At 43.8% G+C, this 17453-nt stretch overlaps 1 protein-coding gene across 16 annotated transcripts in view; it reads left to right on the top strand.

Moving 5' to 3' along the window:
• The window catches only part of RERE (arginine-glutamic acid dipeptide repeats), a 403339-nt gene that overhangs the window by 331459 nt on the left and 54427 nt on the right, over positions 1-17453 (top strand). For 13 of the 16 annotated variants that reach the window (XM_026005078.2, XM_072731205.1, XM_072731211.1 and 10 more), the window contains one exon: positions 15472-15552. In XM_026005078.2, coding sequence (XP_025860863.1) covers positions 15472-15552 — 81 coding nt within the window. Of the gene's footprint in view, positions 1-13871; positions 14177-14504; positions 14731-14834; positions 15064-15471; positions 15553-17453 lie in introns of those variants that run through there. The other 3 variants (XM_072731214.1, XM_072731216.1, XM_072731215.1) reach the window with 3 other exon arrangements.

Below are 17453 nucleotides of genomic sequence, written 5' to 3'. Positions count from 1 at the left end.
AAGCCCAGGGAAAGTCAGGCCCCATAGGATCTGGACTGAGTGTGGGGAGAGGGCTGGCCAGCCTGGGAGCTTGGCAGACATCTTCTAGGGTACAAGTGGGCCAGCCGTGGGCCACAACCCAGGATGTATGGTGCTATAGCAATAGAGTGATGAATAAATCACTGTCCTTGCCCTCTGGGAGTTTATAATCTTGGCTTATATCAAAAAACAAAACAGAACAGCACCCTCCAAACCAACAAAAAAAACAAAGCCTTCTGTGACCTTGTTATTTAACATGCTAATAAAGGATGTATATTTACATTTTTTAATGTTTTGATAAGTAGATTTCAGTATGCCTGGTTTTATTTGTTATCCCATATATTTTATTTTAGGCATTTAAAATCTTTTTTTAGAAGAGGTTAGGCTTTTCCAGACTGCCAGAAGCGCCCATGGCACAAAAAAAGTGAGGAACCCTCTTCTGAGTACTGGTCTCTTCTAAATACCACAGACAGTCCAAATACCAAGGAGTCCCAGATGACAGTCAATGAAGTGGTTTCATGGAAGGATGCTGCATAGAGCAAATGGTTGGTATAGTACTGTGTTGTGCAACATTACAAGCTTGGGGCATAGACAGTAGGGATAGGAATTTAAAATGTTGCAGTAGGTGCACCTGGCTGGCTCAGTTGGTGGAGCGTGTGACTTTTGATCTCAAGGTTGAGTTCAAGCCTAGCGTTACTTAAAACACAGTATGTTAGATTGTCAGACCTCAGATGTATCATCAGGCATTATCTCAAGGATATTAGTATCTGCTGTAACCAGTTTACAGTCAGACATTAGGGAATCACCCAAACACACACACACGCCAGAGTGAGTGGAAGGAGAAAACTTTGGTTATCTCCAGAATGCGTTTCACACAATTGAGAATGTTCTTGGTTTTGTTATTAAGAAATGTAGACCTGTGGCTTTCGAGCTAATCTTTGCTTTGCTTCTTTAAAGTCTCCTCCAAGATCATTACTTTCTTCCTGGTGCTTTCTTAGGCAGTTGATTTGCTCCATGCACAGGTCCCTGCACTTGAAGCTGTAGAGCAGCATTTAGATCAGTTTTCTCACATGCTGCTGACTTTATCTCATTTACAATATCACATTTCTGTTGCCATATACTGTGTGATCTGGGCCTCCCCACAGCTTTTTAACAATTAGTAATTGAGCAGGAAGTATGTTTTTATTACAGTGGCCTTTTGATTGTGATTTTACAATCATGTAGTGTTTAGCAGAGAGCAGAGGTGGGGAAGTGGCTCTCTGAAACACATTTTTGACAGAGAGAAGTCTGTTGTTTCAGCCACTTGGCTATCTGTCAGCGGTTCTCAGGTTCTCAGACTTCCCCCGTGTGTTGGTTGCCTGGCAACCCGGGGCTGGAGCAATCAAACCGTGGCCAGTGCTTTTCCAAGCCCAGATCGGAAGATGATTTATTGGTGGAACTGTGAGCATGGTAAACCCACGCCTCAGAAATGGGCCTTTTTTTTTTTCTTTTTTAAACCAGGAGTTTATACAAACCACATCAAGAAAAAAGAAAATCAGTTGGAGGGTTTTGTTGCAGATTTTTTAAAGAATAAAAATTAGGGCCTATAATGTGCTTGTTGTTATGTATCTCTCTGTACATGTGTAGATTAATATTTTTACTTAGTTGGATCATTACTCTTAAAATTTTTTTTTTTTTTTTTTTTTTTTTTACTGGAACACTCAACATCTTAAAAGTTAGTGCCATTTATTTATTTATTAAATTAGGATCCTTGAGATGCAGTCTCTCCCTGAGAAACTCAGCCCAGGCCATCTTAGTGGCTTGCTTGAGGTGTCATCTATGAAGCCTTGATAGAATCATACATAGAACTATAGCCTTACTTTCCTGATGCCTATTTCTGTTCGAGATTTGATGCAGTAATCATAAAGTACTGATTGCTTTTCCATTTCTCAAAATTAGCTGAAAAATCCAAAGATCTTGTCTTACTATATGCTGTGTTAATAGGTACTTAAATAGGCCTTCCTCTTTGTATGTGTCTGCATCCATGTGTGACGGGAGAGCTGTCATTTTAGGACAAGTTAATTCTGAACTTCCAGATTCTTCTCACTTTCTGCTTCCGCCTACACTGCCTTTTTTTGTGCCCCTCCCTCATTTATAATTATAACCTTTTAACTGTGAAAATTATCCCATATTGATTTATTTTTGCTGTAAAAGTAAATTTTAAAGTTCTTTTTGAGGTTTCTCCTTTCTAGAGCCTCAAATACTCTTAATATTGCAGGTGGAGATGAAGAAGAATTCATTTTGGGACGTATTCTGTATAGGGTAGAAGGGTCTCAGCCTGACTTAGCTGGCTGAGCATTTCTTAAGCATTTCTTTTTATAAAATTTTAAGGAACCTGAGCATTTCTTTTTGTAAAATTTTCAGGACGCACTTTGGGACTCAAATTCCACTCTGCATTCAGCCCAGTGCATCCAACTGTGTATGTAAATGTGCTATTAGTGTGTTTGTATTCCTTATAAATATACAGATCTAATCTGTTTGTGTAATTTACACACAGCTGTTTCATGCTCCCTTAATACCAATATTTTCGTGCAAGAGTGAGGTATCATGGGAGCACTATTGTTGCAAACAAAAGCCACCAGAGCAGCCTTGTGGTGGGGCCCATTACCAGGCCCTAATGTGGGATCCTCCCTTGAGGGACTCTCTGTGGTTGCCATCCTGCTTGGCGATGGCAGGAGACCAAAAGGGATGCCTGTTAATAGAAAACAATAACCACTGGCTAGACAGAGATCTGCCTTATGACCAAGGTTTGCCTTTTGTAATTGAAATACACTCCTCTTCCCTCCCCTGACTCCCCTACATTTTCTAAAGGAATAATTGATCTCCCTCCCCTTTTGGAGATTTTTTAAAGTAAACAAGTTCAATGGGGAGCCCTGGCCCTTGTCATGTTGTCATGATGGGAAAACAGTCCAGGAGCCCCTTCTGTGACAAGAATTGAAGTGAGCCCCTGCTGGTCAGGGCCTTGGTTTCCCCTGTTTTGGAAGACGAGCAGATCATAACAGCTTCTGGATTTGGTTGAGTTCTTCAGGAAGACAGATTTCACTTAATTTGAAATAACAAGCCTTTATTAATGGTGTTTCATTTAGGATTGTATATATATTATTGTCCATAATTCTGACAGTATATGTATTTCTACCTCCCAAATAGAAAACTTTCAGTGTTTTGAGTGTTTTAATGTTTTACAAAAAAGAAGGATCATTCTAGACCTATGCCGATATAGTACCCAATAGCCACATGGGGCTATTGAGCACCTGAAATGTGCTAGTCCAAGTTGAGATGTGCTGTAAGTGTAAAATATACACTGGATTTTGCACACTGAGTAAGATAAAGAGAATGTAAAACATTTCATTAATATTTTTGTATTGATTATGTGTTGGAAATGATAATATTTTGGATATATCAAGTTAAAATGTATTACTAAAATTAATTTTACCTGTTTCTTTCTAAAATATGACTACTAGAAAATTAAAGTTACCTATTTGGCTCACAATTTGACTCACATTCAGTTTCTATTGGGCATCCACAGATCTAGACTCTTTTAGTTATAATTTTTGCAAAATGCTTTCTCACTAAACATTTCTACTTCTTTTTTCCTTTGTAACTTATAGACAAGCCACATTTCTTTTTTGAGTTTCCTCTTCCTTCCTCCTGTGCTGAGCTCTACTTTTTTTTAATGACTTATTTATGAGCCACTTTACAGAGACATTTATGTGGAAATTTTATGGTGATATTGCAGGGAGAGAAGGAGCCTCTGATGCCCATTTGGGTTCTGTTATTAGTGTTGGGTTATTTTTAATTTGGGCATAGCTGGGCAGCCATAATTGGCAAGAGGTATTTAGCTGGCGGTGTTTCTACATCTGTTAATGCTGCTGCCTAACTAGCCAGTTCTCCTTTGACTTGAAAGTGCATTGAAGCATTCTAATATTCACCCAGTAGCAGTGCTTTGTTAGGCCTGAAATAATGAAAGGACTTCCACATACTCAGTGTAGTGATCTAGACTCAGAGGAGCATATGGACAAAGCTATATAGTCTGGCTCAGTGGTCTTTGCTAGTGGGCCCAGTTGCTATGTAAACCATCCAACATGAGGTAATTTTCTCATGGGACATGTGGTCTTTGAATGAAGGAATACTGATTCCACTTTGACATATGACATTTGAGATCACCTGGGAAGGATTTAACCAACACAGGTGTGTTGATAATCATTGGCTTCACTCTGGGTGCTGAACTGGCATCACAGGATGGGATGGTGTGGTTTCTGTAGTGGGACCTGCACATTTGAACATACAGGAAAGTTGGTGTCAAATCATTTTGTAGGTAGTAATTAGAGAGTTGGAAACAGTGAACACTGATCAAGAAGTATTGAGTCAAGCTGGAGAGCAAATGGCTGGTAAGTCAAATAGTATTGTGGGGAGACCAAACCAGCTCACCTGCAGATAACACTCATTTATTAATTCAATCAGTGGTTGTGGATCATCTGCTATTTGTGTCAGGTGCTGTTCTAGTTGCCAGGGACATAGTAATGAACAAATTTTCTTACGTATTCAGTATCTTACATATCATGTCATGTCATATCACATGATAATAAGTGCTATGTGTTAAATCAGAGTAAGATTATACAGCATGATAAGGCATGCAGATTGTCTTAGGAAGTCTGATGGAAAATTGTTTACTGGTTCACTTAATAGTTGACTAACATGGAGGTTAAAGTTTTTTGTGGTTTTATAGTGAATCTTGTAGTGATTTCCTATTCCTGCATAACAAATTACCCCAACAATAAAAATCACCTCAACTTAAGACAGCAGTAATCATTTATTATCTGTCACAGTTTCTGTGGGATCAAAGTTTAGGAATGGCTCATCTGTGTGGTTCTGGCTTGGGGGCTTTCATGAGATTGCAGTTAGATGGTAGATGGGGTTGGAGTCATCTTGAAGTTTGCTTGACTCACAAGTCTGGGCAAGAAAGCTTCCTTCCAATTCTGACATTCTCTTCTGCTATTCTTACAGATGTGACAGGGAGTGAGGGCTGACTTGACAGCTGCCCAGCTTTTGTAGATGTCTGGGGCATGTGAGCAGGAGTCAGCTGGGGAAGTAGGGGTCTCCTGGACTTCTCTTGCTGGCTTCAAATGACTTTGGGCCTGGCACTTCAGTCCCCTTAGTGTTCTGTTTCTGTAGCTAATCTTGTGGGGACAGGGACATATAAAACAGGGATTGGAACCACGAGCTGTCCATGATCATGATACTGGTGAATGAAGTACCTTCCTTCAGGGCAGGATCATGTTAGACCTACCTTCCCCCATTCTCATTCTTGTACTCTTTGGCTCTTTGGAAGATTAAAAAGGAAAGGAAAGGAACAAGAAAGAGAATGCCTCTGCAACAGCTAAGCAGCTGCTATATTTGATCCTAGAGAGGACTTCTCTGAGACATGAACATGCTCGGATGTGGGTTTTTGATGTAAGTACTGTCAAATCAATATGGCACAAGGCAGGGAAACAGATCTTTTTGTTGTTAAAACTAGTATTTATTTATGAGAGAGCAAGCATGCGCACATAAATGGGGAGGGGCAGAGGAAGAGAATCTTCAAGCAGACTCTCCACTGAGCACAGAACTGGATCTCACAACCCTAAGATCATGACCTGAGCTGAAACCAAGAGTCTGGTGCTTAACCAAATGAGCCACCCAGGTGCCGCTAAAACTACAATTTATTTAATATAAGGATATCTTTGACTAATCTTCTGAATGTCCAAGTAAGACAGTTGAGAAGACATGTCCTGCATTAACAGAGTCTTATTTGGAGAGTATAGCCATCCTCTTATTTCTGTATAGGAGACAGGCTACCTACCTCACTGTGGCCCTCAGAGGAAGAGAACTAGAGGCACTGACTATAGAGACTTTACAAGTGGCAGAAGGCCCAAAGGCTCCTCTTACACAGGAATGCTCGGAAGCCTTGAGAGAGAGTTGGTGACCTTCACAAGCCATAAAGTTACCGAGTGGCAGAGCTATGTACTCTAAGCTAAGTTGTTTTGTGAGAAAATGTTTAACACGGCATATGCATATAATCTCAGACAAGTGCTTTTGCCTTAAAAAGCAAGTATGTATATGTAACATTTCTTTTAGAGGTTTGTTTTAAGTTACAATACTCTAATTCCTCTGGCATAAGTAGGTACAATAGAATGTTTTCTGCATCTAGATTCTAAGCAATTAATCCAATTTTGAAACTTTATTTACTCCTCCACTCTTCCTGCTTAGTATGGATTCGGGCAGGATACTTAATTTACCTGACCCTCGGCTGCGTCATCTCTAGAGTGGCCCCAGTGACACCTGTTGAGGAGAATGTGGAATGGGGCACATCAGTGTCCACATTGAGATTGTGATGTCCTGAGTCTTTGGAAGATGTTACTCTGAATAGAAAGTGTAGGTGCAAGCCTGAAATGGGAAAAAATGTCAGATGTAGAGAGAGATTTAAGAATCATCATGAAAATGTGATTATTGTTTTACATTGGCTATTTTTAAACTATACAGCTGACCCTTGAACAACACAGGTTTGAAATTCACTTACACATGGGCTTTTTCAATAAATAGAGTACTATAAATGTATTTTTTTCCTTATCATTTTCTTTTTTTCTTTCTTTCCTTATGATTTTCTTTTCTTTCCTTTTTTTTAAAAAAAGATTTTTTTTTTAAGATTTTATTTATGTGAGAGAGAGAGCAAGCACAACTGGGGGAAGGGCAGAGGGAGAAGGAAAAGCAGACTCCTCACTGAGCAGGGACCTCCCCTCCCCAGATCATGATGTGAGCCAAAGGTAGACACTTAACCAACTGAGCCACCCAGGTGCCCCCTTATGATTTCCTTAATAACATTTGCTTTCCTCTTTATTGTAAGAATACAGTAAATAGTATGTGTAACATACAAAATATGTGTTAATTGACTGTTATTGGTAAGGCTTCTGGTCAACAGTAGACTATTAGTACTTAATTTTGGGGGGAGTTAGGAGTTATATGTGTATTTTCAACTGCTGGGGAGCGTCCAACTGCCCTAACCCCCACATTGTTCAAGGGTCAACTGTAACTAGTTTTTTTTTTCTTAAGATCTTATTTATTTATTCATGTGCAACACAGAGACAGAGAGGGGCAGAGACACAGGCAGAGGGAGAAGCAGGCTCCATGCAGGGAGCCCGACATGGGACTCGATCCCAGGTCTCCAGGATCACGCCCTGGGCTGCAGGCGGTGCTAAATGGCTGTGCCACCAGGGCTGCCCAGCTGTTTAGTTTAATGAAATTTATAAGCTATCCTTGAATAATGCTAGTAAGTTCAGGGGATCCCTGGGTGGCGCAGCGGTTTGGCGCCTGCCTTTGGCCCAGGGCGCGATCCTGGAGACCCGGGATCGAATCCCACGTCGGGCTCCCGGTGCATGGAGCCTGCTTCTCCCTCTGCCTGTGTCTCTGCCTCTCTCTCTCTGTGTGTGACTATCATAAATAAATTAAAAAAATTAAAAAAAAAATGCTAGTAAGTTCAAAGTGTACTTCCAAAGTAGAATCAGAAATCAGGAGCACATCCTAGAGCCCTTAGAAATGCCCACCCTGGCTTGCTGGCATGTCTCCTCCCAGACAAATTGATTGTGATGTTATTTACTGCAAAAGTAGTGCCTTACTTTAGGTCACTATTTCATCAATATGTTAATAAATATTTAAAACCAAAAACCAAATGATGCTTGGCAAAGCATTATTAGTAGTATGTCTGCAGCAGGAAATGTGTTTTAGATACGAGGTGGTAGAAATCTATAACATACAGGATCATATGGACGAAGTGTAGTAGGTTCTCATCTTGCGGTTGGTCAGCAAGAGCCATTGATGAACTGGTAGGTATCATGTAATACACGTTTGGAAAGGCTTTCGTTTCTTTTGCTTGCCATCAGCGTTCTCTTCTTTCATCCTACCCTGCCATTTACACAGGACCACCTTTAGGACACCTCTTTGATTCTCTTTTGCTGCTTTATACCTACAGAAGGGCCATGGACAGACTCCTCTTATTTCTTCCCTGGCATAGGGACTTAGATGTTTGGATCTCTGGTGAGGGAAACTGTAGTTTGCTTACTTGCAGATCTGCCTGCTCTTTGGTCCCCTGAGAATCAGTAAGTTATTAACATAAAATTTTGTGCAGAAAACAGGGTAGAGCAGAAGGAGCCATTTTCACAGTGGGAATCATTTTAATACCTACAGTGTTTTCCAAACAGTTATGTAAGAGGACTGAGTAGAAATGGCTTCTCCGAAATCCTGGTGAGTCTCTGACTGTGATACACTAGTTAAAATTCACCAGAGGGAGTTAATTTTGAAAGCTCTCAGCCAGGGGTTAATGCAGAGTTATCTTTTAGCCATTCTTGTAGCATAGCCCGCTCTTCCTGCTTCTTTGCTGCAGACACAGGTCAGAGCCAGCACTTGAGATGAGCCATGTTGGGAGTTTCACATGTAGACGAGAGAGATGAGCACACCTTGTCCTTTGGAAGATTTACTCCAGTCCAGTACACTGCTGTGCGCTATCCAATTTGATATGCAGAGTCATGGTTTTGAGATAGGTAGGACAAGTATTATAAGGCCAATTTAAAAGGTGAACAAATTGAGGCAAAAATAAGTTACAACAATATAGCCTATACTTGTCCATTTATAGATTAAGAGGGGAAACATTTAAATGTTTACATACAAATACAGGCCAGAGATAGTTGTCACATCCCTGACCAGCACCCTGTGCTTGACTCCATTCTTAGATCTCACCCCATCCCTGAGGTTCTCCAGTTGTTCACATATGTCGCCCCTGACACTCCCACCCTGGTTCAAGGATTTGCTGACATGTAGTTAGTTTTCCCATCTGTGAAATGGAGATGCTAGAAGCCCCTGCCTCATAAGGCCACTGTGGCACTTAGATAGGTCCACACAGCAGGAGCACTTGAGACAGTGCCTGGCATGTGGTAGGAGCACTCAGTGGAGCCGTTTTCATTTTCATGTAGGGTGGTATTTCCCTACTGTTCTCCTGTCATGGACACATGACAATGAAGCTGCTTGCCCTGGCCCCTGCCACTCCAAGGATGGCAAGGGTCAACATCTGGGAAGGCCAGTGCACAGGGCTCAGGAGGCTTGGATGTAGGACAGGTGCGGCAAGGGCATGAGGAACTTTCGAACATACTACTTCATTGTAAGAGAATGTTATTGCATATGGGCCCAATTATGCTTATTCTTATTAATTATATCCTGTTAATCAAATTTTCCTGTATGGAACAAAGGAGAAGACTAGATCCTAGGACTTTGGAGTTTAGGTCTCCTACTCTTCCATTTACTAAGAATAGAAGTGTAAAGTTTTGCCTTGCAGATTCTATTAAAACCCAAGTTTAACAGTGAGTGCTATGTTCAGGTAACTCACTTTTTAAAAGCCAGGACTTAAATGGTCTCTACTAGGAACTAGGTGACTTCTGATGGTGATATAAAGTTTCAGCATAGTAACAGAAAACTATAGCAATTTGTCTATAAATTGGAGTATAATTATGTAACGGAATAGAGGTGCCAATTATCACTACAATGAAGGTCATATAAATTAATCAAATTAACATGTTGTATACCTTAAATGTATACAGTGTTGCATGTTAAAATGTTTCTTTTTTTTTTTTCTTTAAGATTGTATTTATTTGAGAGAGAGAGAGAACACCAAGATCAGGGAGGAGAGGCAGAGGGAGAGGGAGAAGCAGATGCTCCACTGAGCAAGGAGCCCAATATGGGGCTCAGTCCCAGGACCCTGAGATCATGACCTGAACTGAAGGCAGATACTTAACCAATTGAGCTACCTACAGGCCCCTCAAAATATATTTCAATACATAAATAAACCTGGAACACTATTATAAGCTAAGTTGTAAAACAAAGCAGAGGACAGTCTCCTTGCCATAAATAAATTTATATTTATATTTGGATCTCATCTGGCTTTGGAGTTCAAAAATAGAAAAGGACTTGTTTTGTGCTCCTGGTGAACACACAGGTTGATTGGAAACAAACAGCTCCAGAGAAACAAGTGCCAATACCCCAAGACCCTGAGCTCATACATTTGAGCGTAGCCGGATGGCAAGCCTCTGGGGAGTATCAAAAGCAGGGCTGCTAAGCACCAGGAGCCGTGACTGAGCCAAAGTTACTGCCTCTTAAATGAACAGTCTTCTTTCTCCTTCACCCCCAGCATCCTAGCATTCTAATATCTGTGCACTGCCAGGGACAGAAAAGCTAATGGGCATAGAAATAATTCATGAAGGCTTGAATTTCAGCACTGGACATGCTGAATTTCAGTTCAACTACTAGAAGGCTATTAAGAAACAGACTGTGTCTATGAATTTTCATTTAGGAGTGTATAGTATCTGTTTTTAAGTCAATAGTGTTAATTATTAAATTAAAGCTTGAAAACCTTCAGGGTCCTCATTTGAAGAGAGATGAATTAATAGAGGGAAGGAGTCTAAGGCCTCAGAAACCCACTTAACATACTGACCTATTCTCATCATTGACTGCTCTGAGTGGGTTGGCTTTGTTTCGATTTTAAAGGCTACTCTACATTTCTGGTAAACCACAAGGTAAAGGCTGGTCTCTGAGAAGCAGATGTTTTGCCAGTTTTGAGGCCTTGTGGCTTTCCATAGAGAAGTAACAGTACAGGCCACATGAAGCTTTTACTTCCTTTTTTTTTTTTTTTTTTTTTTTTTTAAGTGGGGCCAATGGTACTTTTGCACTTGATAACACAGTCATTGATGCACATTGACAGTGGTGGTCTGTGTTTACTACCAATGTTGAACTTAAATTTCTGGAAGTAGTTCGTTTGAAATGTGTATTAGACATTCAAGCAGGTGTTCCTGCTAGACCTGGACCATAGATTTAGCTTTTAAAAATAGTAGGGAGAATCTTGGGTGATATTGAAAGCCAGAGGAGCAGTGATCACATTGGGAGGGGGTTTGGAAAGCAGAAAGCCTAGAACAAAGCTGTGGAAAGAGCCCTAACATTTAAAACTTGAGTGAAAAATCAAGCCAGGTGATAGGAAGAAAACCAGGAGAGTTTGGTGCCATGGAGCCAAGGTCAACTCTGTTGTTAGGTTTCAGGACAGATCCTTTGACTTTTACCAGTCTCTTTCCACCTTGACCACTCAAGCCCAGGCCTTGTCATCTCATGGTTTGTTTCACTTCTGCATCCAAAACTGAGGAGCTCTGACTGCCTAATGCTATCGGGAGACAAAGTGATAGAAGATACAGTTCTTGTCTTTTCAGGGCTCACAGATTCTATGTGTAAGTGAGGCCTTATACAAATAAACAAATGCCATGTGATTGGGGCAGAATGGTCAGAGAAGTTTTGCCAAAGGGGGTGGGGGTTGAGCTTAGGTTTGAGGTAAACTGAGAGTATCTTGGGTTGTCTGTGGAAATAGTAGAAAAGATGCCCCAGTGTCTAGCGTTCAACAGAAGGTGCAGTGGGCCAGTTGCCATTTCTAGATATCTGGTTGGAAAGATAGGCAGAGACAAGATCCTAGAGGGTCTTTGAATTAAGAGATAATGGGTGTAAATATCATTCTAAAGAGGTCAAGGAGCTATTCCTAGGTCGGGGCTGGGAGCAAGACAGTATGGGACTCACAATGACATGTGTGGTTTGAAGAATTCATTAGTAGAAGCTTATACATGACCAGATGTGGGGGATGAGCTATTAGCCTAACTTGTAGGAGAGAGAGATCAGGGCTTGGCCTGGGACTAGCACTGGAATGGGTAAGACAGGAGGGCTTTGAAAGACCTTTCTTAGGAAGAATGCTGAGGACTTGGTGACATGATGTTGAGGCCAGCAGGAAAGCGCAGTCGCAGGTAATGAATGGTACCATGACCAAAAGCGGCAACCTCTGTAGACTCTTATCTCCATGTCCACTGCAGGACATGGGAGTTTGGATCCTGCTTTGCATTCTGCCCTTGCCCTGAAGAGTTAGGTGACCTTGATCTGGTTCCTTAACCATCTGTGTCTCAGCTTCCTTGTCTGGAAAATGTAGATAGTAATAGTACTTCCTCCAAGGTTGTGCAGGTTTTAAATTAATATACGTGAGGCTCCTAGCAGATAGCAGGCATATTTAATAACCACTAGTTAAATGCATAATATTTGGTGATTACATCATTACAAGTAGGAGAACCAGGACTTGAATTCAAGTTTGCCCAAATCTATCACATTACCCTGATGTTTCAGATTTGGTCTCTCAGCGGCTGCCTTCATTGTGCCAGTCTCTCCTGGTGAGCCTGTTGTGTGTCCTTTGGCACAAGCTTATATTCGGATTGCATAGTGCTGGCATTCCACCATCTGACTCATGCCAGATCACCCACCTCAACTTTGTATAGCCTCTCTCCTATAACCCACTTCCATCTCCACCTCTGTGTTTCATGGAAGGCCTTCCCACCCCCCTCCACCTCTGCAAATGCTGTTGGTTCTTTGTGGTCTGACCCATCTTGCTGCCTTGGTGAAGGTATCCTGGACTACTATGCCCCTGCTGCATTGATGAGTTACACTTCACTACTTTATTCTTAGCTGAATGAAGTCTCAGATTGTTCTATAATGACTTCACACACATTTATCTTACCTGCTAAAAATGAATCATAGTTTTAATAAAGGGTCCATGGCTGCCCCCTTAAGAAAAAAAATCCCTCCCAGTGCTAGATGCTCAGTAAATACTTAAAGAGTGGGTTAAGAAGCATTCATTCTGGGATCCCTGGGTGGCACAGCGGTTTGGCGCCTGCCTTTGGCCCAGGGCGCGATCCTGGAGACCCGGGATCGAATCCCACATCGGGCTCCTGGTGCATGGAGCCTGCTTCTCCCTCTGCCTGTGTCTCTGCCTCTCTCTCTCTCTCTGTGACTATCATAAGTAAAATAAAAAAAAATTAAAAAAAAAAAAAAAAAGAAGCATTCATTCTTATGGCTGAGGTGGAGTTCTGGCCATTCTCTTCTCACACCTCGGTTTGTTACCTCACCAGCCTCCTTACCTAATCTCTGCGTTACAGCCAGTTTGTCCCTTATCCATGACACAGGCCAACCACACTGCCACTGGAGCAGCCCTTACCCAGTCTTTCCATGGACCACTCATGCTTTAACTTCTCTTGTGGCTTACAGTTACTACCATGACTCTTCAGCCTGGGTTAAAGACTTCTGCAACCTGATCCTCTCCTGCCTCTTCAGTCTTATCTGCTGGCACTCCATTCTGTATACCCTGTCCTTGCAGTTCCCAGAATGTTCTGTATGCCCTTCCTGGCTGACTCCTGTGTCGGAAACCCTGCTGGAGCCCACCTGGCAGGCTTGTTCTTCCTTGTCACTTCCTCCAAGACATCAGCAGAGTAAATTGCTTCCTTCTCCTAGTCCGACTCATAGCCCTTTGTCCCTCTACTGCTTTTCCGAGGGCCAGGAAATTGATCCCTTCACCTGCCTGCCTGCCTGCCTGCCAGACTGGAGGGCCTTGAGGGCAGGGAAGTCTCATTGCCTTCCAGCATCCCCAGAGGGTACACTCTGCACAGAGCTCAGGATGCATGTTGATCATTCAAGTCAGAAAGGTCACTCTTCACAGTAGAGGAGAGCTTTTTTGTGCCTTGACAGATTTTTCCTTTGAACTATTTGAATTATATTGGAAACTGACAATGATGAGTCATATCTTAGAAAGGGGGTGAGATCTGAAAATGCAGAGCCTCCAGGAATGGAGTAGGAGGTTGCAGATCGGTCTTGCAGGCCAAGTCTGGCTCTTCACTGAATTTGCCCGACTGGTCTCAAACACCGGGAGTGGGAGGGACTCTTCTCCCGGTGGGCAGGTGATTTATTGGCTGGGAAGCTTCCGCGGTGATTTAGTTGTGAAACGGCGCCCTGCGAGGTGCAGGCTAATGCCTGGGCCGGGTGGAGCTGCCGCCCACAATCCCGGCCGGAAGGGACCGCGAGGGTCTTAGGGGCCAGCCGCCCATTTCGCAGTCCAGGGGCGGTCGGCCTGCGGCTGTCGCGCTGCTGACTCTGCCGGCCCAGAAGGAGGACTGGAGCCGGAGCGGCCTGAGCAGGGTCCCGAGTGGCGGCCCGGCCCCGGCCGCACGGGTGCCCTCTGCTCACGCTTGCCGTGGTAGGGAGGAAGTTTCTGCGCTTTGCTGCCTGGATTTACTCCTGCTGTGCAGAGGGAGGACACCGACATAAACAGCGCCGGGGTCCCGGAGGCGCTGGCCGCGGGGCCGCGGAGCCGCGGAGCCGCGGGCGGGGCGCTGGGCGCTGGGGGCCGGGGGCCGGGGGCCGGGCGCCGCGCGGGGACGGAGCGCGGGGACGGAGCGCGGGGCCGACGGGCGGCGAGGCGATCCAGGCCGCCTTTTGCAGCCGCCCGCGGCCGCGCCGGGCTCTGCGCGCCGCGCTCCAGCCTCCTCCCCCGGCAGCGGTGGCGGCCCCAGCCCCGCGCCCCCCGCGCCCCGCGCCGCGCGGCCCCGCCGCAGTCACACGCCGAGCCGCCCCGGCCGCCTCCGCCCTGCGCTTTGTGGAGCCGGAGCCCTGGCCGCAGCCCTGGCCGGAGCCCCGGCCGGGTGACAGGCGCGGCCTCTCGCCGCCGGACCGAGGACGGCCGGCGCGCGTACCTGTGGCTGCGGAAGTGTGGCGGGGGTCGGCCGCGCGGGACCAGGCCCGGGGCTCGAGGTGGGGGCCGGGGCCGGGCCGGGGAGCTGGGAGCTGGGAGCTGCCCCCCACGGGGCCGGGGCGGGGTTGCGGGGGCGGGGGAATGGGACGAAGTGAAAGTCTCCAGACTGCCGGGGGCTGGCTGTGGTGCAGAGCGTGGGGAAGGAGGAGGGGGCGCGAAGGATGATTCGGTGCCTCCGAAGGCTCTTGGTGAAGGCGATGGCGGGGCAGGCCGGCGGGGGTGCCGGCTCCCCGTGGGCTTCCGCGGTATCGGTGCCTCCTTGACCACGTCCTCAGATTGACCAAAGGGCCTCTTAACCCCTCCTGAGTGACCTTTTGGAGAAAAGTCTCCAGGTTTGATTATCCCCCCTCTGCTCAACACTCTGGGAAGCTTCGTTCTCGGGTGGAAAGCAGTTGTGCTGTGTTATTGAAAGCAGGAGCATATTTGTTTCTACCTTCGTGGACTGATGTGGAGACCGTGGCACAGAGGGCACACGTTGCTTCTTAGCCTCAGACCCAGGATATCCTCCTCCCAAACCTGTGTGGTGTGTGCCATCAGGGTTCCGACAAAGGCTCTCTGGGGCCTGCCCTGGCCGGAGGGGCCCAGTGGTGCTGCTGAAATGGTCTCCCAGCCTCGTCAGTATTCCCTAGCTCAGACTTTTTTGCGGTGGTTATTCTGCTGATTGCAGATATCTTTGCTTTGCTGACATCCTGTTTTGTTTTTGGTTTTTACATCCCATTTGTTGTTTCTTTTTATCACAGAAACGCTTCGTTAAGGGGCTCAGGCAGTACGGCAAGAACTTCTTCAGAATTAGAAAGGAACTGCTTCCCAATAAGGAAACCGTGAGTACAATTGGACTTTATGTAACTTGATTTTTTTTTTTTTTTTCCCTCTTTGCCCCTGCTCCTTCTCCGCATTTGATCTTATGAAATGGTTTCCTTTAACCCTGTGCTGTGCTCAATCTCTGGCTGGTCCTTAGGATCTTCTTCATTTTACTTCCTTTACTTTTAGTTTTAGCTCCTGATTTTAGATAGTGAAGTGACAGATTGTGCTTACCCCCACCAAGATGATGGACTTCCCTTTTAAAAACAGAAAGGTCTTTGACAACAGAAAGTTTGTTGTCTGGGGTGTTGAACCATTAACATCTAATAGTAAATACAGTGGCTGAAATAGGAAATGTCATTTACCACCAATTGGATTTGGTTATTGACAGAAATCATCAACCAAACAATAGAATGAAGAGATCTGTGGCTTGCTATACTTTGAATTCTATGGAGACTTTTTCTTTAATGTTGCTTATATTTTGAAGAGTAGTTTTAACTCTGATTTCCCAGCCTTAAAAGTTTGGACTTTCCAAGCACCTGGCTGAGTCAGTCGGTAAGAGCATGCGACTCTTGATCTCAAGGTTGTGAATTCGAGCCCCACACCGGGTTTAGAGATTAAGTAAATAATGTTAAATAAAAATTTATACTTTTCATTGGACAGATACACAGAGATTCTTAGTAATTGCTTAAATGAGCCTTTTGCAAATTCCTTTGGTATTTCACAAAGCCAAGAGTCCCATCTCTTGCTAAACTTGGGGTAGGAGAGTTTGCTAAGGAAAGTTCAGAGTGAGGTTATAGGAAGAGAATGCTAGCAGGAGATTCAGTCTCTTTTAACTGAATTCCCTCCAGGTGGAATTGGAGGGGGCTGGGGAATTCTTTTTTTGGCTAAGCCAGGGAATGGGGAGGCTGGGAGTGGAGTGGGACCAGGCAAGTCCCAGTGTCTGTGGCCTCCACAGAGCCAAGTTACCGGAAGTGCTTCTCAGGCCTTGGGGATGGAGGGTGAATATTTAGACCTTGAGCTGCTTTCATTCCACCCCCGCCCTCCCTGAGTGGAAGGAGGAAAAGACAGATGGAGAATATCCATTATGGAGAGGGCTGGGTTGTTTTGGTTTGATTTGGTTTTTAGTTTTCTAATTGAGTGTTGTTGATTGATTTCCTCTTACTCAGTTTGGTTTCTTTTATTCTGAGTTTTATTCTTTTTTTCTTTAGTAAACTGTTTCTAGACACTTTTTCTGTAGGGTACCTTGTGTGAACAGCAGTAACTCATAGGGAAGAAAGGTTCTGAGATTTCAAGTACTGGCTTATATAAATCGTTTTGCATCAACCACTCATACTTACATTGAACTTTTAATATTTATTATACATCTAAATATGTGAGAGGGGTCATTTTGAGAATGGTTTAAAAAGAGAGGGAATTGTTTATAGACATTAAACCGAAATATATGTTGTAACTGATCTATGTAACCAAAATTTTTTTTTTTCCCTTTTTGGTCTTCCCAGAACAGTTTAGAAAGAGGTATTTAATGTGACACAGTGAAGGAAATACCTTTAAGTTTTCTGTGAATTTCAATTATTTGAAGCTTGCTATGTACTTTTCTGAAACTAAAATGTTTTACCCAAGTGTAGGAATTTTGGCTTGGCCAAATTAGAGTGAAAATGAGATCCATGAATAGGTGTGGTCTGATGTGACAGGCCAGATTATAATCTCTCAGCTCCAGTTTTATCTCTCCCTGTGCTCTGCTAGAAGTTGCAAACCATGAAGAATTTGATACAAGATATGATTTGACAATTATTTTATCTTTCTGTTTTAAAAAATAAATTTATAATAGTAAGATTAAACATCAAATCTGAAAACTGCCGTCCAGCATTTGGGAAACACCAGACAATTTTATCTGCCGTTTTATCTCTTTAGAGATATC

Source organism: Vulpes vulpes, chromosome 12 (genome assembly GCF_048418805.1).
Source record: "Vulpes vulpes isolate BD-2025 chromosome 12, VulVul3, whole genome shotgun sequence".
NCBI classification, from domain to species: domain Eukaryota; kingdom Metazoa; phylum Chordata; class Mammalia; order Carnivora; family Canidae; genus Vulpes; species Vulpes vulpes.
This window is presented reverse-complemented; position numbering and strand designations above follow the sequence as displayed.